Raw genomic sequence first — 25,996 nt, 5'->3', positions numbered from 1 at the left:
GGCGTGTAACTCTGTCGCTCTTAAGGCTACATTGGTTTTCTATGTCTCATGCTCAGAGCATGTGACAACAATTTTGTCATCAGCACAGTACGCTTGGTCTGTCCATGTGAAGCCCAGTTTTTCTAGACACATGGACAGTACGTGTCTGTGCATGTCATCTGCGCATACACCTGTCATTGATTGTAGACTAAAGAGTGTCACAAAGCTGTTGTAGTGCGCAATGTCAAATGCATCTGTATGGGCACGAGGTCAAAAGAATATACTTTAAAAGGCTAGAGTACAAGCTAGATTTGTAATCAAATCAAGTCAATATGATACCACACAATATCATCCAGACGAAAAACTATGTATTGTAATGATTGTCAGACTTACGGCACCATACTTCAGTTTGCCTGCTAAGTTGCCATAACCTCATTATAATGTAAACTAAGCCTGTTTTTAACAGGACAGCTCTGGTGCAAGATGATGATTAACTATGAACGATTATGCTCATGTATACACATGCATGCACAAACTCACCTGTTCACCTCCCATGGTTCCTGCTCCTCATACACTCCTGTATCGGAGTCCTGGTTGGAGTAAACCCATGGCAAGTTCATGTATTCTGGGATCTTCTCATATACGTTCTCGTATTCCACCCCACAGTCTGCCTCTCTATCACCCTGAGCTACATCCTCATCACCGGGGGTGACCTGGTTAATGAGCGTGTTTTTATGGTCCTCATACTCTGCATCAGACCGAGTGCAATCCAGGGACTGTCCACTGCGAAGAAACTTCGGAAGCAAGCGCACACACACACGCAATTCTAAAAGTTTTCGCAAACTACGACGTCCTTGATCGGATCGTACCAACGGCTCGGTAGTTCCGGATCCATTGTCAACCCGATGAAGATCTGCAGAGGAAAACGACTTTGCCCTCTGTTTGACGAATGCAGGTCCCACGCCTCCAGCTTGTGGTTGGCTGTTACTGCGAGTCGGTTGGTTCCTGCTAAAGATAGGAATGTTAGGCAGGGCAACTCGCCACGATGGCTTCTCCTGAGGTGGTGCGGGGAGTTCTCCAAATATGGGAGGGCTGGATATGGGGAGCAAAGGAGGCATCTGCATTTGCGGAGGCGTGTTTTGCTTCCGCAACACAGCAGATGCGGGAAGGCTATTCCGTTGTGGCTTCTTTGGCATGACCTTCGGAGACCTCTCCTCCCCGTCAGAAGATGTCTTACATATTGCAACGACTTGTGTTTCACAGCTGAGCTTAATCTGTTTCAGAACGCTCCGGGTAATTGGGTATCGAGCAAAATCTCCATATGCTCCATCATCGTCATCCTCACAAGTCTTAATCTCAGAACTGTGAGGGTCCAAGTGACAATGCAAAGGTAGATTATCTACAGAAGATGAGGCCATTTGTGGAAGTGACATGTGTCGTGGAGGCGGAGCTGGAGGTTGTGACTCCTCAGCTGTGTCCATGTAAGCTAGAGTTGCACCATTTGTCGGAGTGGAATAATGGTTGGAGTCTTGGTGAGAATCCGTGTTTTCAGTACGTGCACTGAGAGAAGAGTCTATTGTGTCCAAAGGATCTGTGTTGCGTGAGGAGTCAGTGTCCGTGTTTTTCGTGTCCTCTATAGGGAAACATGTATTTAGGGGTGTGTTTGTGTGGCCATAACATGTTGTTGAAATGTTTGCAGAATTTTCCAGTGACATGTCTGTTTGAAGTCGTTTAGAAGTTTCTGCAGGTATATCTGCTTGAGTAACCTCAGAGGGTGCTTTATCCACATTGTTCTGCCTAAGAAGTGCCCTCCATGGGCGTCGCGGATGGGGTATGGGGAGTGGCTTGCTGGGTGGTGCAGGGACACAATTGCCAACATTATCACTGAAGCAAGAGCTAGCAATGGAATTCACTGCTCTCTTCTGCTCTGCCAACTGGTCTTGTTTGTGTACAGGTTCAACAAGGCTGTGTCTTAGGCCTTCAAAAGTTTGTATTTGTATACCTGCTTGGTCCTTCTCTGGTGCCTCTGTGGCAGTGTAAAACGAGCCTGTGGGAGCATGCATTTGTTCCCATCTGGGTAAGGCAGCCTGTTCTTGTGTGTCATTGTAACATAGATGTTCTTTAGGGCTGTCACCTTCTTTGAAAACACCTACCTCTGCTGTTTCACTTATATCCTCAGAACCCTCTGATTTGCTGTTGCCAAGGTGACGACCTTGAGGGCAAGGAGGTATAATGTAATTTGATAGGGGTAAGGGGAGTAAAATGGGACACCCATTTCTGGAGACAGGGGGATGCTGGTTCTTGCAGGGATCTTGCCTCATCTGGAGAGGCTTCTGAGAAACCAGAGGGTTTACTTTGGGGAGGCATGGCTTTGGGGCAACAGCAGGTTTTCCTCTCTTGATTGCAGAAGGTGAGGGTGAAGGCAGCAAAATCTCTGGTTTTGGGGCAATAGGGGGAGGGGATGGTTTCTGCTGATGAACCAGCTTGGGTTTGGGAGCCACCGGCGGTTTCTTCATTCCTACATAAACTCACACAAAGAAAGAGCGAAATGAATTCCATGAATAGACAAAAATACCAAACGTTAACTGCTGAACACGCCACGATTATGGGTCACCCCTGAGGTTAAGACTGAAATGTAGCACATAAACCATACTAAGGATTCTGTCTGAACCCAGAATCAAAACTATTGATTTATGGGATTCTTTGACATCCTGTAAATTAGTCTTTGTGATATCAAGATTTTGTAATCTATCACAAAAATGCAGAATAAAATAAAGTACAACTTTTGGTGCAGCCAGTGGCTTCAAAATACTTAATAAAAATCTAAATTTCATAGGCATTTTAATGTTTCTGCAATTATTTCAATTTCAGTTCTCTCATTTTATCCTTTCCAAAAGCAAGGTAACCATAGCTTCAACCACAATACCAAAAAAAGCTACAGTTATTCTTACAATAATACAGTGGTAACTTGAAAAATTACCCAATGTAACCATAGCATCCACCAAAACACCACAATTAGTGTTACTACAGTAAATTGTGGTAACTTATTGTGAAATTAGCCACCACTGCAAACCAAAAAAAAAAAGACAACCCTCATGTTGTTTGACATCTGATGACCAGATCCTTTAATATCTCCAAAAATATATGTAACAGTTAAATCTGAGGATGATACTTCAATATGTTCCACATGTTTTCAAATAGCTGTGGAGCATTTGGCTTTTTTCAGAATAAAGGAATGGATTTTAATCTGAAAATGATTTGCATGTAAACATAGTCACTGCTAGACAACATGATAGAATGATTGTCACATATATCCATACAAACTGTACATGATAATATATGTTTCATATGTGTGTGCCATTTCTTATATCTGTGAAAACCATAAATTAACATTTACCAATATGTTTTAAATGCAATTCCACATTTTCGTGGGGAAATATTACTGTTACAATAGGATATAGATTTTATCAAAGTGGAAAGATAAATATGTAATGAAATAAACCGAGACGCCACGATTTCGGGTAAAGAAAAACGTAATTTTTTTCGAAGGACTCTTGAGGAAATGCGATCTTCCTACTCTGATTGAAGCAATCCAACACTAATCTTGGAGGCGCCCTCCTCTCCTCCTCAGCCGGACCGAACGGTTACTCTTGCGCGAGAAGGTTCGCGAGGTCTTTCTTCTGATCCGGAGCTCGTGCATCGGTTCGGAGCGTCTCGCGGGTTCGTGCACGAGCTCTGGATCAGACAAAAGAGCTCGCGAACTCTTGTGGTCCATATAAAAGTCCTCCTTGTAGTTGAGCGGCAAGCGAGACGGAGTCATCAGGCGGATGTACATTAAAACGGTTCCTTACAGCCGTCTAAAGAAAATCACGGGACCTTTCCTTTATTCCCTCATCAGCCTTCCTAAACAATGTCCATATTGACCATTAAGTACAAAGGGAAAAGTATACTCGTCCTAAAATGGTTATTTGCGCGTGAGAAGTGAGGCAACATGGAAAGTAAATCAAGAAAAGTAGAAACAAAAGGCTGAAATCAAACCGGAGTAGCAAATCCTTTGAGGACTCCAATCGTTAGGGGGAACCTAGATGAGGCTGAAAACAGAATATCCCCCCAGATCTGAGTTTATGTATTATTTAGTTTTAAAAACTACTACGAAAAACACGTGCACATATATAATCTCATTACCTGCTTCATCCAGGAATTACTTGTTTTGGGGGAATTCGTCCCGTTGGCACAAGATTCGCCTCAAACAGAGAATACAAACATTGAGCTACTACAAAAGTTTCAGTGGTTGCAACACTAGTAAAAACTCTAATGAAACAGCTTGATATTGCAACATTTGACCATAAATGCACAAAATATCCGACGCCCTTGCCTGGGACTGCCTGGTCAACAGAAGTGGGTGATGTTTATTCATCCAGGAAACTAACCTGCACTCATGATCACCAAACGACTCCCTTTACTCCATAAATGAGCACAGTTTCTTTACATTCGGGTCTTCTCTTTTTGCTGGAGCCATATCAAATCCCCAAAGAGAAAGACAACTCGCTATCTTGAAAAGATAACCCAAAGTCTTTGTATTCCTAATGAGACTGAATGAGATCCATGCTTTCCATAGTTTTGCCACCGCTTTTGTAAAGCTGGAACGGCGAAGTCCAATGTGCTGTAGTTCAATAAAAACATCCCTGATCCGCCGCTAGAGGGCTGTCACGCTAGCGACGGGGAATCAGATTCATTTTAGAGAGTCGGTTTGCTCGAACTGTTCATTTCAACGAATCAGCGATTCGCTGCACCCGTTACTGAAGCGTTTGTGTCACTCACGTAAAGCATTGTTTCTGATTTGTGGTTGATAAATGTACACAGTCGATCTTAGTAACAGCAGCGCCATCTTAGATTTTTGACGGGAATGACAACGAGGCTGCGAGGGATAGAGGCACAGTCTCTTTGATGGTTTGTAAAGTTGTTTAAAGTGTCTTTGGGTCGTTCCGCTGATGAAACATTGAACAATATAAAGAAATTTCAGTTGACAAAAAAAAAAAACTACGCCTTCCGGAAACACAACAAATATTAATATGATTTTTGTGATTTTAGCCGCTTAGCCCATTTTTTATTTGAGTAAAACGCACATTGAAAACGGACAGTTCGGTTCAGCCAGATTCAGAAAAGAAATTCACTTCGACCAATGTGTTCAATGAACCGATTCTAACGAACGAGTCTCATGCGAATTTGCATCGTCCTTTTGTGAGCAATGTATACACATTTGTAGATGTTAATTATTGTGTCTGTGGTAGTAATATGGAGTAAGATATTTTGATAACCATGTTAAGAACATACTGGGTGGAATCACTATTCCTAACTGGGGCAGACGAAGAGGTTTATATGATTATGATATGTGCTGCAGTGAGGGAAGAAGTAATAACTCATTATACAAACAAAGTAGAATGCATAGGGATTTTTGGTATGAATTGGCTTCTATATGATAATAGAAGAAGAATATAGGCTACGCCTTGTATATTGAGCTTAGGATGTTTTTATTAGTAAGTTATAACCCTGGCTGTATGTTAAATATTATCAAGATAGCTCCTGATCACACAATTACATCCTGGTTTAAAAAACGTTTTTATTTAAAATTCATAACAATACAAACAATAAATATTTTAAATAAAAACAAACATTTATATTTTAGTAACAGCATATAAATATTATAAGCAAAACATAAATGTGCATCAGATCAAATTAATTAAAGGCAGTATTATTGTATTTTTTGTATTTAGAACATTTTATAGACTCAATCATGTTTTTAAATTGGGTTTAAACCACTCCATTTTGTCTAACAAAACGTATATTTCCCTGGTGATAAAAGCAAATCAATAAACCATCATGTTCATTTTTATAAAGCCCATGGTTGGCGACATACACGAAGTTTGCGACCCACATTAAAGTAAAAGAAGAAGAATGCTCATGAGTCATGGGATTTGTAGTTCAAGACATGGTGCGTTTCTGCGCATTCAGCTTGAGCAGTAGAGATTCCTTCCTTTCATTATTATTGACTACAATTACAGCATGCGCAACTATTGGAAACATATGGCGGAGAGCTATGACTGAGGATTTTGATGAAGAAGTTGTGTTCGAGGTGAGTTTATTTCCATGCACATGCATGCAAACAGACAGCAACTGCTCTTATGTTTCATAGAAGATGTGTTGCTAGCTGCCTGCGCTTAGCCACTCATAACGCCACACGCCTCCCGGTGTATCATTTGTACATGGCTTTTGGGCTGCTTACAAATCACTCTGGGTTCAAAAAAATGTAGACATGATTATTTATATGAGTTTGCATTAATTTGCATGTGTTTTCTAATACACATATCAGCCACAATATTAAAACCACCTGCCTAATATTGTGCAGGTCCCCCTCGTGCTGCCAAAACAGCGCCAACCCGCATCTCAGAATAGCATTCTGAGATGCTATTCTTCTCACCACAATTGTACAGAGTGGTTATCTGAGTTACCTTAGACTGTCAGTTCGAACCAGTCTGGCCATTCTCTGTTGACATCTCTCATCAACAAGGCGTTTCCATCCGCAGAACTGCTGCTCACTAGATGTTTTTTTGTTGTTGTTGTTGTTGTTGCTTTGGACACCATTTGGAGTAAATTCTAGAGAATGTAGTGTGGAAATCCCAGGAGACCAGCAGTTACAGAAATACTCAAACCAGCCCATCTGGCACCAACAATCATCCATGCGATTATCTAATCAGCCAATTGTAAAATTCATTCGGGTCAGGTGCTTCAGTCAACCATCAGAATGGGAAAAAAATGAGATCTCAATTATTTGCACCGTGGCATGATTTTTGTTGCCAGACAGGCTGGTATGAGTATTTCTGTAACTGTTGATCTCCTGGGATTTTCATGCACAACAATCTCTAGAATTTACTCAGAATGGTTCCAAAAACAAAAAACATTCGGTTAGTGGCAGTTCTATGGTCACAAATGTCTTGTTGATGAGAACGGTCAGACTGGTTCAAACTGACAAAGTCTACGGTAACTCCAATAACCACTCTGTGCAATTATGTTGAGAAGAATAACATCTCAAAATGCTATTTAGAGATGCGTGTTGGCGCTGTTTTGGTGGCACAAGGGGCACCTGCACTATATCATGCAGGTGGTTTTAACGTTGTGGCTGATCGGTGTGCAAGAGCTCATTGTACTATAAAAACATACTGTAAGTTTCAGAACTCAAAACTTCCTCTTCAGTCCAAAATGAGCATTTATTGTTTCTACTATGCTAAAATGACTCGTTTTAAAATTGGCTACTGTGACATCACAGTGCAGTGTCATTTAAATAGCCCCGCCACCACAACATACCCATTTATCGTGGTGAAATTATAGAGTGAATGAATGAATTAACGTTACATTTATATAGCTCTTTTCTGACACTACACTCAAAGTGCTTTATACAGTGAACTGGGGACTCTCCTCAACCACCACCAGTGTGCAGCATCCACCTGGATGATTCGACTGCATCCATAGTGCGCTAGTATGCTCACCACAAACCAGCTATTGGTAGAGAGTGGAGTGATAGAGCCAATTAATGGATGGGTATTATTAGGAAGCTATGATTGATAAGAGTAAATGGGGGGAATTTGGCCAGGACATCAGGGTTACACACATGATCTTTTCGAGAAGTGTCCCGGGGTTTTTAATGACCACAGAGAGTCGTGAGTTTGATTTAACGTCTCATCCAAAGGACGGTGCCATTTTACAGTATAGTGTTCCCATCACTATTATGGGGCATTAGGACCTACACAGTCTGCAGTGTGCGCACCCCCTGCTGGCAGCCTTCTGAAGTATCCCAATTAGGGTTGCAACGGTATGAGAATTTCACAGTATGATAACCGTCTCAGAAACTATCACGGTTTAACGGTATACGGTATTACACAATTACTATTATCAGTGAAAACAGAAGGGTTATTTTATTTATTTTTGAGGAAACACTTTATTATAATTGAAACTTGAAACCATTTATTTTATTGAAGTGTAAAAAAAGTCTCCCTTTTGAAAATAAATAAATAGAAAAAATAAGAAAGCTAACAGAATTATAATAAACAGAATTATAAACATGATAAAAAAAATTGCATGAAACTATAACATGTTATACAACTAAAGCATGTTAGTTTATATGTTAAATTAACTACTAAATGAAAAATAACATCAGCTGTGTGAGCTTTCAAAGTAATGTCCTGTGATTATTAACAGTTAATATTTACTTAACTGTAAATATACGACAGCGATGCCAGACTGCTCTTGTCTGTACCTTTAACTCAGTGCTTCTCAACTGGTTTTGCTTCAGGACAGATTTTACATTGGAAATCAAGTGTCGACCTGCCATAGATTAAACATTACTTGTATTTAATGTATCCTGGGTTGCATTTCCTTTTATGTTGTATAAGTGACATTATTTTAGTTGATGATGTCAACAACAAAATCTACAGGAAGTTTCTCTCCCTCTTTTAAAAATTTAAGAACATATTTACATATCTGAGCCCATTATTATCCCGTTTGTTATCTAATATTACATATTTATACACATATTACACCGAAGGAAAGGCTCCTCATTACCATGGTTAGGTCAGTGTGCTAGTCTTAAATAATAGTAATAATAATAATAAATTAATATATTTATGAAAAATAAATACTAGCTGAAACACATCTTGAAACTTTAACTACAACTGCCACTGTTGATATAAAATGAGGTCCAATAGATTCTACCTTTAGATTACTTAATATGAAACTATAACATTTTGTAAAAATATAACAGTTACTTTTACTCATGTAAAATCCTGAAATAAATTTGTAAAGGTGATGGTGTGTTATGTTTTATTTATGTATTTTTTTGGCGCATAGCAGTATTGCTCTTTTCCTCCTCAGTGCTGTTTGGCATGTCAGGGCTGCTACTGTTGAGAGGTTCGAATTGACAATCTCCGTAATACTTTAAACTAGAAAAGTCTCGCTAGAATTGAAATTGGTCACAGTTTTGATGTCTGCGCTCCGCAATATCGAGAGAAGCCCAGTTGTTGCATGCGTGCGCCAGAGATCAGAGCAGATCATGATCGCGAGCTTGTTACACTTGCGAAAGTGCAGATGAGAAGTCTTTAGCTGTTTGCAAGATTATCATTAAATCTGCCTCGGCAGTCCTAAATAGTCGATCACTAGGGCGGCCGCCGAAATATCTTCAATGGGAGAACCATGGCATTTTTATTTCCCTGCGGTCCGCGACCCAGTCCGAATAGACCAGTTGAGAAACACTGCTTTAACTCACACACACACTCATGTCAGACCCCCTCCCCTCGCTGCTCTCTGACATCTGCTGCATGTGTGTGTGTGTGGCGCGCAAGTTGACCCGTCTGACAGACAGTCGAGAAGGAAAGGAGATGCGCGTATGTGAGAATCTCCGTCCGGTACATGTATGATAACTGTCAATTTTCAAACCGTGGTATACCTTGAAACTGGTATACCGCTGCAACCCTAATCCCAATTTTAAGAATGCATGTCTTAAGGCTGGGGTGTACTTTTTTTTTGCGACCTGTATCAGATTGTGCCCGATCGTCCGAGTTGCCTTTCAAAGCATACTTTTTTGACTGTGAGCAAATAGGATTGCGTTTGACGCATACGCACTATGACGCACTATGCATGTAATAAAATAGAGATATTTTGATTTGATTGGCACTTTATTTTATCAATATGTATTTTAGGCTCGGTATTTAACATTAGCTGACTTTTAAATTAGCATAATTAAGCCTAATTTGCATGCTTTCCAATTCACTCAGTAGGGCTTCTGTTTAACAGTCTAGCATGACTGCTTTGGGAGTCCACAAGGGGGTAATATAACATTTACTGAAGCAGCTCAACCGGTATTTTAGAGCTCCTTACACTGGACACAAACACACAAGTTACAAAGGTTTTTGTACTTCAAGAGTTTACAGTTTACAAGTGATACTGTTGAGTTTGCAGGTTAGTGTATAAAACTGGTTTAACTGCGCAAACTGAACGATTACACATGTTTTTGCAATTTCTCTGTATGTAGCTTTGAAGAAGTTTCATTCAAGCTGTTAAACCACAAAATACCTACTTATAACTGCAAATACATTGTGTAGGCTACATTAAATACACAATATCATCCAGTGATGTCTAGAGTAAATAATCTTTAATAATCCTTTAATAATGATTTGAGTTGAATTTAATGGAAAACTATGTGAGTTACACTCCGTAGTGCTGCAGATTTTGAGCAGCCTCCAGAGACAGCGAGCCCGTGCTGTGTATGTAGCTTCATTGTAAATGATTGTTCGGATTATCATCTGAAAAAAAGCATTGATCCCAAGTCAACGAAATTTGCGTCACCCATACTGAGAGTGGAGTGAGTATACTTTGAACTTTATTTAAAATTATGTTACTCTTTGTGAACGCAATCTCTATAAAATCTTTTTTTTTTTTATCCTTGTTGAGTAATCGTTAGCCTAATGACTGGAGATGTCATGGAATCTTATTGGTGATGAAAACTTTTGGGAAATCTTTAAGCCTATGTTCATTTAGGCAGTTGATGTTCAATGAAACCCAGGTGTCCGTGTACTGGACGCGAGGACTACTGTATGTATTTTCTTTCATCTGTGCCATAAGTTTTGTGGCTCAGATATTTGGCATGGTCGTCTATATCTGTTGGATATTGTAGGGAATTCAGACTTCAAAATAAGTATGCTCCCATTTGGACTTGCATGTCCTAAAATGAGGTGTTTCGCCTCAGGCCGGTTTATCTTTGCTTTCACATCAATACACTCACACCGAACAATTTCCTCCCCCTGCAAATGAGCTTTACTGCACAAGATCCAAAGTACATGACGAGAGGCAGGTTCACTCTGCTCAGGATTTAGCTGAAATAAGAATACAAGAGTTATAAACCTCTTTAGTAACTAAAATCCTATGGAAATGGTAATCTGGGCCTCTGACCGGTGGGAATGAGCCTGTGATTCTGGATCTCTGTTTGGGAATTGGGACTTGTGAGCGCCTCGGTTCTACATCCTCCATTGAGTGATGAAGCGTTTGAGAAGATATGAGATTAGAGAGGTAAGGGAGGATGCAGATGACAGGAAATTATAAGAGAGCACAGTCTTTAACTTCCTGTGAGGAATATCTGAATCATGACCTCTGTCTTTCTCTCTCCTCCCTTCCTCTGTTACATTCTTTTATTCATCACGTGATGTTTATTCCATTGATTTTCTTTTTTATATATATATAGATATAAAATATGAAAGAATGCTTGTGGGCAATTATGTGGTGTTTTTTCTTTTTTTTTTTTTTTGCAGTTATTTGTTTTTGATTTTGATTTTTTTCAAAAATATTAATGCATTTTATTTAGAAGAAAATCAAATGTGACGTTTCTGAAGCTAAATAATTTTTGTATTTTATGTGTTCAAAATATTAAATGTTAACTTGGCTCATGATTAAGAAAACTATCATTTAAAGGATAAAATTATAATATATATTTATATATGTTATATAAACTGATAACACTTTACAGTAAGTTTCTATTTGTTAACATTAGTAAATGCATTAGGAATCACAAACTATCAATGAACAATGTATTTTTACAGCATTTATTACTCTTTGTTAAAGTGTAAATTAGTAAACTTAACATGGCTCATGATTAAGAAAACTATCATTTAAAGGATAAAATTATAATATATATTTATATATGTTATATAAACTGATAACACTTTACAGTAAGTTTCTATTTGTTAACATTAGTAAATGCATTAGGAATCACAAACTATCAATGAACAATGTATTTTTACAGCATTTATTACTATTTGTTAAAGTGTAAATTAGTAAATGCATTAGGTATCATGAACTAACAATGAACAAGATATTTTTACAGCATTTAACTATTAATCTTAATGTTAATGGTAATTTATATAAATACAATTTTATTTTTTTGTTAATTTTAGTTAACATTATCTTTTAATTTTCAAAAAATTACTAGTATTTGTTGAAATTAATATTAACTAAGATTATTATGTGCTAAAAAAGCGTTCATTTAATTAATTCATTGTAATGTGTTAACTAATGTAATTAACAAATACAACCTAAAGTGTAAAGTGGTTACGGTAAAGTGTTTTCCACCAAATTAAATGTCAGAGTGGTGTGACCAACGTGGCAACCAACAAGTAGAAAGTCATGGTAAAGTTTTACAATTAGATTGTATTTGTTAACATTAGTTAACTACATTAGTTAAAATAACAATGAACAGTTCTTATACAGCATTTATTAATATTTAGTTATAGATGGATATATCGGCCAGACCAATTAATCTGACGATATTTGGCCATTTTGCTTTTCTCAGCATCGGCCTATAACAGTGTTCGCATGGCCAATTAACAAAAGTGTTAACTTTCCCTTGTGTCAGTTCCAAAATCTACCAATAGCTTTGTCAATGAATAGTCAAAACATTGTTTCACGTTTATGCACATTTGAGTAAATTAGTGTTTGTTTCACTTTAGAAATTTTGTTTACATCTTGATTTGCTGTTTTTAAATTGTATTGTTTATCTGCCTTTTATATTGGCTATCGATGTTCTGCTCTCTAGATATCGGTATCAGCATCGGCCATTGAAAAACCTGTATCGGTTGACCTCTGTTAATATTGGTTAATGATCATTTCTACATATACTAATAATAAAAAAGTAACAATACGTGTTTTTGTTTTTTATAACATTAAAAGTTGTTTATGTTATCATTAGTTAATAAAATATAGACTAACATGATCAAACAATGAATTATAGTATTTTGATTAGAGGTAGACCGATATATCGGTTTTACTGATTGATCGGTGCCGAAAGTTGATTTTTGACATTTTCGGTTATCGCCAAAATCTATACCGATAGTAGTTTTTATTATTTTTATTATACCTCAGTGTTCCTTCATCTGTCATCATTTGAAAATATACATCCATATTTTTATCCTCACTTCAATGCATATTTAGTTATTTTAATTAGAAATTCAAGTAGAAACTAAATTGAAGCGAGGGCATACAACGAAAAATTTGAATATATGGAAATGTGCCCATCAGCACATATATTCCAACTTTATATCTTGTGAATAATAATAATAAACCTTAATCCTCATTAAACCTCATTTGGTTAAATATATATAAACTAAACCCATCCTCTGGTGAATGTAAGCTTAATTTGGTGAATTATTAAATAAAGAGCATTGTAACGGAGCCAAGTCTCTTGTGTGTTTAGGGCTTTTTTATAGTTAAAAGTCCCACAATATGCACCAAATCCAAATTTTTAACTAGCACACATGAAATAATTAAATAAAAAATACAAATGTATTAACTTTTCTTGCTTAAATCAGACCTATTTACTGAAGAAAAAAAATGGAAAAATAAAATGTAGTATAATAATTTTAGGTGTTTTGCTTGAAGGCTACATTGTGCTACAATGGAAAGAAATGAATCAAAGAAAGTTTTTAGTGACTTAAATATTTGAAGTGAAAATGAGCGGCTGTACATTTTTGTGGATGTGAGAATGTACCCAAAAAAATCGGCAATGAATAGTGCTGTTCAAAAAATCTATGACAAATGTTTAATTAGAGTTGTGTCTCTTTTGCCCCTCCAGAACTCTCCGTTGTTCCAGTATTTACAGGATCTAGGACACACAGATTTTGAGGCATGTTCTCCCGTTTCTCAGGAGGAGTTGAATGCAGGAGGCGAGGAGAGGCCTTTTCCACAGGATATCCTCCCTCCGGCCAGAGTAAGTGTCAGCTTTTAGCTTTCTAGTACTCTAATCGTACAACAATGATTTTCCAACTACAGTACAATCTCTCAGGCCCCTCAGTGTAAAATGAAAGAACTGGTGACCATAAAGCTAAAACGTGTTGCTCAAAACAAAACAGAGAGGATTAGACGCTAGTCTGAATACTGTTTTGTAACGAACACAGGTTTTGAAACACAAATTGAAAAATCAGATTAGAATCAGACTGATCTTAAAGCAATAGTTCACCCAAGAATGAAAATTGTAATTTACTCACCAATGTTGTCCCAAACATGTTTGACCACCTTTCTAGTGTGGAACAAAAAAGGATACGTTTTGAAGGACAACATACAATGAAAGTGTCTGTACTTTTATGCTGCTTTTATGTTTTGTTTTGTTTTTTTACATTTTTGCTGCTTAACAGTCCTTGTTAAGGGTGGGATAATTTTTCATCACCAGGTACAGTTTTCCGAACAAGAACAGTGTGGCTAGCTACAGTCTGCAGCAAGGAGTACTACTTCACTTTATAACAACAATAAAAAAAAAACATCAAAATGTTGAGCAAATGAGCATTGTACTTCAGATATGGTCTTCTACGGAGATTCAAGATAAACTAAAGAGTTCACAAAGGGAAAAAAGGGACTACGAGAATATATGGCAAGAAATGATGCACACTGACTTCAATCGGACAATTGACTGAATCATAAGCAAATTGAAGAAAAACGTACACAAGGACCAAAAGAAGGGCCTAAACAAAAGCGACACTGGAGGGAGCAATGATGTCTTGGATACAGACCATTCAGCTAATTAACCTGGGGAATGAAGTCCGTTAATCAGGCTCAAGATTAACACAGAATCGCCAGTGTTTTCTGTTGCTGATCTCGGAAAGTTATCACATTTGCCAACTTTGTTAGCTTTCCTAACGTTTTTTATCTTATTTTGTGCATTGTTTTGTTCAGTAAGTGGACCTTATCACTCACTGAGGAAGATCACTGTTATCTGCTGAAATTCTCAATCAAGATGTAAATGTAATATTATATGCTATGGCAAAAATCCAAATATAACCATCTACTACACCAATGTATATAACAATTCCACTGTTACAGTTTATAGCCAGATAAGTCACATTAATTAGTTCACTCAAAATAATGTAATTACATTACCTGTCATTCTGAGCGTAGATGTCATCTCTGGCTATGTAATTACATTGGATTGCATTTCTCTGTTTAAATATGTCCTGTGTCATGCCATTTTTATTAATGGGCAGGTGAGGTAGTCATGGAAAGCTACCACGTTGACACACAAACCATTACGTCACCGTTCAGATCTCATGTTGTAGAAAATTGCGGCCGGTTTTCGATAGGCTCCAGAATGCCCCAGTCATGAACCAGACGAATACAGGCTCAGCACGAGAACCATCAATTTTTCAGTGGAAAAGTTAGAGGCCCCATTATGACATCATAGAGGCACCAATCTGGCATCATAAATACCACATTGATAGCTTAGAGGCTTCATTATTACATCATAGATCCACCATTATGACATAAAAAAGAACCCCGTTATGACATCATAAAGAACCCTGTTATGGCATCATTAATGACCCATTATGACATCATTGAGGCATTGTAATGACATCAAAGATCCACAATTATGGCATCCCAAAGGCCCTATTTTGACATCATAGAGACCCCATTATGACATCATGGTCCTAGACCTAGAACTGTTCAAACTGCAAGTTATATGTGTCCAGATTTTAATTATTTTATGTTTCAGAAAAAAAATGCTTGTGTCCTCCAACCTATGAGTTACTGCACCTTAGAGCATCTTTTTGGAGTGGGCAAAGTGACTGTCCGTTTTACCGTAAAAGTGGTTTAAACTGCTTTAGCCACCCTTTGACATATTTATGACATGTCTTCTTGTTGCAACCCATCACACAAAAGAACACATAAAATCGAATCCTACCAGTCTATATTTAGTCAACACGCTGTCTACACTGGACGCACCCATAATTCGAAATATAATGTTAATATTGCAAGAACCTCATACGATTAGAAACAAGCATTGATTAAAATGAGTGGATCAGAGACCAGAAACATAAGTTGGCTTTGATGTAATGTTTATTTAAGAAGTTATTACATGGAGTGACGTGATGGACTTATTCCCTGTAGACAGCATTATTGATTCACCAACAATTTGCTCCTGAAGTGACACAAAGCTTGCGTGTAGTGTAGATGCTATAAGATTGTAAATCTTTATTCTGTGCGGTCAGGGGTTTCAGTTTAAAAACTCTTAACAGTGACTGATGCCTGGAACACCAAACGGCATGTCCAGGTGTCACTAGAATGTTAGTGATGTGGAACACATTAACCAAGTCTTTCACTCTAAAATTTAGCTAGTTTCTGCTTTTAATATTTGACGTGACATTATTTTAAGTTTGCGGGCCTCGTGGAGCATGTAAACTGCACATGCTTCTTGACCTCATGGACAAACCACGCCACCCGTAATGACGTCACACACACAACCCCTGGTATTAAGTGAAAGCTGTTTGGGAATGTGCTGAAGTTCATTCCAGAGCATTGAGACTTTACAGAGCTAAATACTTTGTGTTATGAACTTCCCTTTATTTTATGTGTGTACAATATGAAAATGTAATCGGAGTAAAAAACACATAGTATTTTGTTGACACAGTCCATGTTGGCAAGTACACACAACCACACCGAGTGCCTGTTTGTGTTCTTAAGTCTGCTGTGTTTGCGTTTTTTCTCTCTCTCACACACACACACACACAGATTTTAGATGCTTTGTGTGTTTGTCACACAACTGAAGAAGAGAAAGAGGCCGTGTGTGAGTCGTACAGCAGCAGAATACTAAAGACATGCAGAAAGAAAAGAAGACAAAACACTGCGAAACCCCCCTCTGAAACTTTCTCAAATCTACAGACTGTTTCTTTCTGAATAACAACAAAACTTTCTTTAAATGTTCTTTAAAAATGATAAAACTGCATGTCAAATGAATGTAAACCACAGTCTACTCTACAGTGGGTCTGTTGTGGCTGTTGATGTTGTGATCCAGACGCGATCAATAATCAATCGCTGTTGAACATAATGAGTGAACATAATAACAAGAGGCCATACTAAATACAAACTGTATCCACAATACTGCTGCTACTAATCTAGTACTGTTATTGAAGGGGTTATTTCATAGAAAACTGTTTTTTTTATCTTTTGAAATGAGGTTGATGTACTATATAGACATACTGAAACAAATGTAATATACAGTTGCAGTCAAATATCTGTGTGTGTTTGCAGAAGGCTGGTATTTGGAGGTTGGTTGATGCTCTGTACAGCCTGAGTCCACTGCATCGAGACTGCGCCACCCATTTGCAGGAGCAGCAGCTGGTGAGAATAAAACCTTTCTGTTTCATTCTGTTTGTTTTTCCCTTCACAGAGATACAGCCCTAAACACACATCCAATGCCTGTTGTCAAATGTTTTGGCGCATAGTTGTATCATGTATCAGCCATTTTGTGTCTAAGAGGGTTTCCCTTAAGATTCATTGGTTAAATGAATAAGGTAAACTGTCCAGTTACATTTTCTAACTGAATTGGCAAATGGATAAAGAAAATCAATCGGCAGATGTTATTTTAATGCAATTTAAAAATACATATAATTATATTTTTTATATATAAAACAATATTTAATCATTTTTAAATATGTAAACATTTTTGAAAAACAAAATGTCTATTTATTAGTAATTTTGTGATTTGAGTTGGCAAATGAATAAAAAAGAAGAAATTGGCAAATGTTTTATTTATGCAATTTAAAAGTATATAAATGTAAAAAAAAAATGAAATATCAAATTCTGAGTTATATATTACTATATTGTTAAACATTATTTTAAAAACAAAAGCATTTTAAATATGTCTATTGTCGTTTTGTAATTGAATTAGCAAATGGATAAAGAAAAGCAATTGCAAATGTGTTTTAATGCAATTATATATATATATATATATATATATATATATATATATATATATATATATATATATATATATATATATATATAAATTATTATTTTTAATATACAATTTTTAGTTCTATTTAACTACATTGTTAAAGCTGTAAACATTATTTTAAACAAAATAGTTTTAAATATGGCTATTTGTCATTTTGTAACTGAATTGATATTCTTTTTTAAACGCAATTACATTTTCTTTTTTACATATTTAATTGTTATATTTACCTGCATTGATAAACTTATTAACAATTTTATGTATTTTATATATACGTGTATAACATATGTATTTTATATATACTGGATAGTGTTATTTATTTGTATATAAACTAGTTATGTCTAAAGAAAGTAACAAAGATGTCCCAGGTAAATATATTTTAAGATATTTTATTAATGAAATCTGTCAAATCATTAATGTGCTGGTAATGAATGAACAAAAGGTTTAGTAAAAAAATCTACATATTGAGATAAGGGAGATAGAAGAGCATTAGTCTGAGCCACAATTGGACGACCTGGAGGATCAACGAATCTTTTGTGAATCTTTGGTAGAGGATAGAAAACAGCCCTGAGAAGATGCTGGCAATTTAGGAATTTAAACTCAGTCGGAGATAACATCCTTGGGTTTTGGCATTATTCAAAAATGAAGTTCCTCTACCCATGTTGCGTATTTGTTCGTTGCCCTTGTGGTCTTGGATACGTGGAGAAAACATCACGTCAGTTAAAACAACGAGTCAGTGAGCATAAGAGTTCGATCAGGAGAAAAGATCTAAATGATCCTGTTGCAGCTCATTTTGTTGAATTTAATCATGTCTCCTCTTTGCATTTTTGTGGCATCGAGGGTGATAAGATGCCACCAAGAGAAGGCAACATTGAATTGATTTTAAAGAGACCTGAGATTTATTGGATCTTCTCACTCCAAACCTCATCACCGATGGGACTTAATGATGAAGCCTTGTTTAATGTGATGCTGTAGATATACTGTATGTATAGATCAAGTTTTTTCCATGTATATGTATGTGGGTGTGTGTGTGTATATGTGTATGTATGTGTGTGTATATGGAATATAAATGAAAGAAAAGGATCTGTATGTAATGTTGTGGGTTACCTTACAGGTATAATTTAATATATATGTATTATATGTATTAAATGTGCTGCTGTATATGTGATTTTTTTAGATGTTCTCTATTTTATTGATTGTCATTGGTTGTTATGTCATGGTCATCAGATGTGTTGATTGGTGATGTTTTAAATTTGATGCTGTTGCACTCTGTTTGTAAATGCCTGAGGAATGTCGGGTGACCGAAACGTTGCATAAAATGTTTTGATACTCTTCGCAAGCCAGGATAGTGTGCAGGATTTTTTCCATTTCATTGATTTAGCTACAGCTTGTCTCCGACACACCTATCAATTACTTCTCAGGTGTGCGAGATTAGTTGGTTATTAATTTCATATGAATAAAATGATAATTGATTCTTTCATATTTTTTATGAAGTGGATGTACTTTGCAGTAAATGCAGTATTATTGTGCAGTGCAGTTGACACGATGAAAAACTGACTGAATGCAGTCATTGGATTAGTTAATTAGATTATTGATCTGCAGCCACAGGGAGATTGTTTTTATGTGTGTTTGTGTTTCCTGCAGGACGCTGCTTTCCGCCAGTATTCCCTGCGCTGTCTGTTATCTCAGGACGTGCTGTTGCAGGAAGATGTTGAGTTGATTGAGCTGTTGGATCCGAGTGTTCTCTCTCTGGGCTCGACTGATACTGTCTGCCCTAGTGCCAGCATTGCTTTGCCCGCACCACGCTACGTTTCACCACCCTCAATATGGTACATGCATACATCAGTGCCAATTTAAAGGGATAGTTCGCCCAAAAATACTTTAATTTACTCACCCACATATCGATCCTACAGTATATGCTGTTATTTTTCTGTGAAACACAAAAGGTGTTTTTGTGTCTGCCTGTGTTTACAGGGACGTGTCAGTGTTGGTCGGGCTGCTAGCCATCCTGCTCGCCGTACGTTGCTCGTACCCTGACCATGACCACGCCCTATGGGTGTGTGTTGTGTTGTTGTGTGTGGTGTGTGTGTATCGTGGTCTGTGTCTGTGGCATAAGGCAGGTCTACAGCGTCACGTTCAATCTCTGGCCGTTCAGCTGGAGGGATTGGTGAACAACAGTCGAGCTTTGACCAGCCTCTCTCGCAAATCACTGCGACTCATACAGGAGACTGAAGTCATCTTACGAGGATTCACACTGTAAGTGGCCCAACACAGAACACACACAAACACACACATAAACTTTAGACTCATGTTATGTCTATATATGGGTCATTGAAAGATAAGGTTGTCTGATGTGATAATGAGAATGTCCATGTTGGTTTTAGGGTTGCTCCGATACCAACATTTTGGCTTCGGTATGATACCTGGTACCTCGATATTGATACTAACTCGATACTATACTCAGATTTTTGATGAAATTGTAAATATGTAATATATAATATGGTACCGAAATTAGCAACAAGATGATATCATACATTTAATATGTGGTAAATCCATCAAGTATTAAAGGTATTAAAATACTTTCTTTGCACCTTGAATACACATAAGTGTTAACAAATTAATCATTAATTTCAAAAAAGTTTTTTTTACAAATATTGTCATAAATATCAAGAAGTTTTCTTAGATTTACACTAAATGACCTGAACAAAATGTGCCTTTAAAAAAAAAAAGTAAAAATATCTGATATTTTTTTACATTTTGAAAGTCTTGAATGTCTAAAGGGGTCTTCTCTGGGTTTTTTTTTTTTTTTGTCAACAAAATGGACAATGGTTGGTTACACCACCTGACTTGGTTTTGTGGACATAATATTAATAATATATATATTATATTATAATATATAATTGCTTCACTGCTTGCTTTAAAAACAATCTATACTTTTAACAGAAGGTTTTTCCAAACTACTTATGTCAACATATATTTTTTTAAGAATTTCAGCTTTTAATGAGACATTTATGCTGACGTTTATTAGCTTTGCATGCCAGTCCACTATTTGGAAATTGTTTCAAGCAATAGTTTACCAAAACATTGAGATTTCTGATTTCCATACTATGGCAGTTGATCGTGACCACTTTAAAGTGCACAAAAGTGTCATAAAAGTTGTCCATGCAACTTGTTTGTCGTATTACAATCTTCTGTTGATTGAAAAAAAACCTGTGCTGAAATAAAAACAGATTTTCACTGTTATAATATATAACATTTTCAGTTGTTTCTCCCCAAAAACACTCGTATTTTGTGTGCTTTGTTATTTAATGAGTTGAGATTAATTAGTCGTGTACAATACTGTCGTGTACATGGATACTGTGTTTGTCTTATAGTATGTACTATTTCTTAGTAATATAAAATGTGTTTATTTGTGTAATTTCTCTGTTAGTTTTATAAATGTTGTGTTTTCACAGTTTATTGCAATAATAACATTATTGTAGTATTGTATTTTTTATTTATTTATTTATTTTTTTATTTTTTGTGCGTGTGTGTGTGTGTGTGTGTGTGTGTGTGTGTGTGTGTGTGTGTGTGTGTGTGTAATGTATGTTATAGGGCTGGGCAATATGCAATAAATATTTTCCCAATATTTTTATTTACAAATTATCGCAAAATCCGATTACATCATCAGCCCCCACTGCTGAGGAATTGGTGAATATTATTGCACGCACTTCATTTCCACCAGTGGTTTTTGCTTGAAAAATGTTATTAATTTATTGAATCACGAAAAACGTAATCTTTAACCAAAGATATTTCTCATTTCTAAATGCATTTCAAACTAAATGACAAAGCAATTAAAATAACATAGTGGTAAAAATCTGGAATAAAACAAGCTGCCCAAATCCGAACATTTACCGTCACGCAAGTATTAATCTATGACAACAGTGGGAAAATTTCTAATACAAATTAAGATCTAAAGACAATTTTAAGTTTAAACAAAATAATGATAATAAATGAAATATTAATAAACTTTACCTCTAGAAAGTTTAACACAGCCCAAATTATTTCTACTTCAATAAAACTGCTACAACAGTTTGTTTACTTAGTCTGTGCTTAAACAAATAAAAGTGGTAGTTTTCATCTTAGGTGTAAGCCTAATAAATTTCCTTTTCCAATTAATGCTGCATAAAATTTCCGCTGTGTTCTTATCAAATTGTTTGCATTAAGTTTCGTTAAAGCAGTTAATACTGCCTAAAGAAAATGCAATTGAACTCAATTTTATGTTCAAGATGTTTTTGTATTATTTTATGATTTTATCACTTTCTTTGTTTCTTAAACTGCACTTTCCCTAAGCGATTCATATGGTTGTTTAACGGGGCCTATGCACACCATAATTTTATTTCAAAAGAAAACTTTGGTTAAATTCCATGGCCTACAAATTAAAAACTTTTCTTTATGGAGTGAATGCTGAATAAAAGTTGATGTCACAAACAGCATATTTTGAATAACTTTTGAATAAAAGTTTTTCATAAAGACTGCAATGTTTCGTCACTCATTATTTTAGCTTTAATGACATTTCATAATAATGTCTTTTCCCGGCAGTCTGTGTTTCCTTAATGAAATTTCTAATATATAGCGTATTTGTTACAAGTCATGTGTATATATATATATAGAAAGAAGGTTATAACTGGAAATCTGTTGAAGTCGATATCTAATTACAGCGTCCTATCGCCCAGCCCTAGCATGTATTATGTTTGTTTAGAGGTCAACCGATATATTGATTTTGCAGATTAATTGGTGCCGATAGCTACTTTTGGAACAGTTTGTTATCGGCAAAAATTAACGCAGATAATTCGCCCAGCTCTAGTATGTTACCGTATTGTAGTATTATGTGTGTTAGAGGGTGATCGATATATCGGTTTTGCCAATTTATCGGTGCCAATAGCTACTTTTGAAACAATTGTTATCTGCAGAAATTAATGCAGATATTTCATCCAGCCCTAGAATGCAACAGTATTGTAATATTATGTGTGTTAGAGGTTGTATATATCGGTTTTGCCAATTAATCGGTGCCGATAGCTACTTTTGAAAGGATTGTTATCTGCAGAAGTGAACGCAGATATTTCACCCAGCTCTAGTATGTAACAGTATTGTAATATTATGTTTGTTAGAGGTTGTATATATCAGTTTTGCCGATTAATCTGTGCCAATAGCTCATTTTGGAACTATTGGTTGTCGGCAGAAATGAACGCAGCTAGTTCACCCAGTCTTAGTATGTAACAGTATGTGTGTAAGATGTCGACAAGTATATCGTTTTTTCTGATTAATCTGTGCCAATAACTACTATTGGAACTATTGGTTATCGGCAGAAATGAATGCAGGTAGTTAGCTGATTGTAATAATTCATCCTAAAGGAAAGACTAAGAAAATTTTCTTAGAAAGAAAACACATTTAATAAATTACTGTTAAATCGGTTATTGACTTTTTCCACACCCTTATTTATCAACATTTGAAAAATCCAATTTCAGTCCTTCTCTGATGTGTGTTGTTGTATGTGTTGTGTAACATTATTTTAGTATTATGTGTGTTGTTGTGTGTGAAATTTGTTTGCCCTAATGGTTCTCGGACGTCTGCACAGTTGGATCACGTTACACTTGTTAAGTTTACTCGACAGGGTGAGTGGCGCCTGTCCCTTTAACAGGGTGGGGCAGCTTCGCAGCCAGCAGCTGATTGGTCTACGGAAGGTGGCCTATCAGTGTCTTCGCTGCACATTCAGAGCATCCCGTCTCGCCACATGCATCATGCTCAAATCATATCCTCACACAACAGCATTGAAATCATTATTTGCTTTGAGATTACAATTTCTGAACTTTTAATTTAAATCACTTGGATTCTAGTTGATGAGTTGATTCCCTTGACTGTCTTCTCTACGTTTCCATTGAACTCTGAGATTGACAATGTCACTAACTACGTGTCGACCGTGCCAATCAGAGAGCTGGGTCTCGGCCTGGGGGTGGAGCATCTTTCTGATGAGCAGGCGCAAGAACTGACCAATGATTACAGCCTACCAGCTCTCAAGGTTTACAGAGTTTTTCTATACTCACACTTGATAAGGGCTGGGTGATATCCCTTAAAAACCTATACCTTAATATACAGTATTTCAGTCAAAAGTTAGATTTGTTGTCACAATCGGAGCAGTTCTAATTTGAACCAACAACAATTGTTGCCTAGAAGATTCTTAAGATGTTAGATGCAAGAAGCAAAATAGAGTACAAATCTAGTTGAAAATAATCAGGTCATGTTTTTATTTCACTAAATGAACACTGAAGGATTATATTTAATTATATTTATCTCTATGTGCCAATACAACAATTCCAAAGAATAAATAGCAGTGTTACCTACATACATTTTAAAACATGTTGTAATGGGTTAAATGGGCCGGGAGGAGGCGGAAACAGGCTGAACAGTCAAAATAATGTTTAATGAAAACTTAAAGACATAAACACACGCGGCAGCTACATGTGGCTCTCTCTCGAACTGCCGCATCCAGCTCGGCTTTATCCCTCTCCTCGGATGATTGGCCCTATTGGGGGGCGGCTGTTTGCACTCACGGCCCGGCCTTCGCTTCATCACACATGTAAAAGGGCATATGTGCAAATTCAGACGTGAATGTTTGGCCAGTGCATTGCAAACACGTTGAACATACTTTTAATGTGCATTATTATGTTCTTGTAGCTCTAGGGGGCAATAGAGTTACCTTCAAATGTCAGTGCTGGTAACCTGATAGTGCAACCATTAGGAAGTCTGATGGGCAAATAAAAAGCACATTAAGATCGTTGCAATATTCGTAATGTTACTTATTTATTATTGGCAATAAAATCATTGGAAAGATGTCGTAAGTATTCAATATAATGCCCAGCCCTACTGATGATATAAAAACACACCTGTCTCTTCAATACACACAATCACTCTTGTACTCTTTTATTTGTTTTGCAGATGTTGTTCCAGTTGTGGGTGGGGCAGAGCTCTGAGTTTTTCCGTCGATTAGCTCTGCTACTGTCTCCAGGGAGGGAGGAGCTTAACTCCAGGTCCAGCCCCCTCACGTTTAATAGCGTCCCTTTGATTACTGACTCTCTGCATCGCACCCTGGCTGGTTGTCTTGGAGATCTTCAGCGCAGCTATGACTTCCATCGCTACTTTGAGATGCAGCACCAGTCACTCTGCTCAGGACGAAATGGACGTGCTCAACAGAAGTGTAGAGAGCTCAATTCTCTGCACACATCCGTCCGCAGTTTACAACTTCACCTGAAAACACTCCTGAATGAGTAGGTACCACTTAATTAGTGTTTTTTCAAAGGTCAATGCTGATATCTAGAGAGAAAGGTGGCTAATGGCCGATATAATCCCATGTATGGTATAAAATCTTAAAAAAAATTTTACTTCTAAAATGTTTTAATTAAAATATGCATTATCCATTTGACAATCATTTTGGTAGATTTTGGAAATGAAACATTTGTGAAGTAATACCTCTTGGCCAAGTGGTACTGTTATCAGCCAATTTCGATGAAACGATAGATCTCAAACAGTCAACTATTGGCCTATATAATGGTTTGCCACTAGTTTTATAAAATTTTACAAAATGCTTCAAGTCTGTTTTAAAGATTGCATTCACCATGACAATAAGTAATAGACCATTTCAAAGGCCAGGCCAAAGGACAAGTTTTGCTCCTAGATGAATCAATACATTTTCAGTAACACTTTACAATAAGATTGTATATGTGAATCTTAGTTAATGCATTAGGTATCATGAACTACTAAAGAACAATAATTTTTGTACAATTGTTTTTTAATCATGGTTAATGTTAATTTCTAATTATATTATTGTTCATTGTCAGTCAATGTTAGCTCGTAATGCGTATATGTATAAATTAACAAAAATAAAAGATTAATCAATGCTGTAAAAATATTGTTCATTGTTAGTTCTGTTAACTAAAGTTGTTAACTAATGTCAATGAACACAACCTTATTGTAGTGTATTTTACTTTATTTTCTTCATACAAAGTTTAAAGGGGTCATGAAATGCTATTTTTATTTGTTTATTATCTTCCTTGAGATAGATTGATTATGATTATTGATATAACTGATTATGTTATTAAAGTTTATTTTGCACCAAAGCAGTCAGAATTTAGTAATATATGATCATGTTCCATACTGTATCTGGCC

The 25,996-nt window shown here is 36.5% G+C and overlaps 2 protein-coding genes across 4 annotated transcripts in view; one reads left to right on the top strand and one right to left on the bottom strand.

Moving 5' to 3' along the window:
- LOC127637756 (FYVE, RhoGEF and PH domain-containing protein 6-like) overlaps positions 1-4,612 on the bottom strand; it is a 45,527-nt gene extending 40,915 nt beyond the window's left edge. The window contains exons 1-2 of one of the 2 annotated variants that reach the window (XM_052119007.1): positions 4,410-4,612; positions 520-2,497 (exon numbers count right to left, since the gene is read on the bottom strand). In XM_052119007.1, coding sequence (XP_051974967.1) covers positions 520-2,497; positions 4,410-4,419 — 1,988 coding nt within the window. In that variant the 5' untranslated portion in view covers positions 4,420-4,612. Of the gene's footprint in view, positions 1-519; positions 2,498-4,164; positions 4,226-4,409 lie in introns of those variants that run through there. The other variant, XM_052119008.1, reaches the window with a different exon arrangement.
- Positions 4,613-5,986: 1,374 nt separating this feature from the next.
- The window catches only part of LOC127637596 (vezatin-like), a 28,280-nt gene continuing 8,270 nt past the window's right edge, over positions 5,987-25,996 (top strand). Inside the window, exons 1-8 of one of the 2 annotated variants that reach the window (XM_052118736.1) lie at positions 5,987-6,112; positions 13,649-13,783; positions 17,092-17,181; positions 19,439-19,623; positions 19,769-20,050; positions 23,448-23,585; positions 23,705-23,852; positions 24,770-25,098. In XM_052118736.1, the coding sequence (XP_051974696.1) occupies positions 6,077-6,112; positions 13,649-13,783; positions 17,092-17,181; positions 19,439-19,623; positions 19,769-20,050; positions 23,448-23,585; positions 23,705-23,852; positions 24,770-25,098 (1,343 nt within the window). In that variant the 5' untranslated portion in view covers positions 5,987-6,076. Of the gene's footprint in view, positions 6,113-13,648; positions 13,784-17,091; positions 17,182-19,438; positions 19,624-19,768; positions 20,051-23,435; positions 23,586-23,704; positions 23,853-24,769; positions 25,099-25,996 lie in introns of both variants that reach the window. The other variant, XM_052118735.1, reaches the window with a different exon arrangement.

Source organism: Xyrauchen texanus, chromosome 45, assembly GCF_025860055.1.
Source record: "Xyrauchen texanus isolate HMW12.3.18 chromosome 45, RBS_HiC_50CHRs, whole genome shotgun sequence".
Taxonomy (NCBI): domain Eukaryota; kingdom Metazoa; phylum Chordata; class Actinopteri; order Cypriniformes; family Catostomidae; genus Xyrauchen; species Xyrauchen texanus.
Note: the sequence above shows the minus strand (reverse complement) of the source record. Positions and strands in the feature narration are given on the sequence as shown.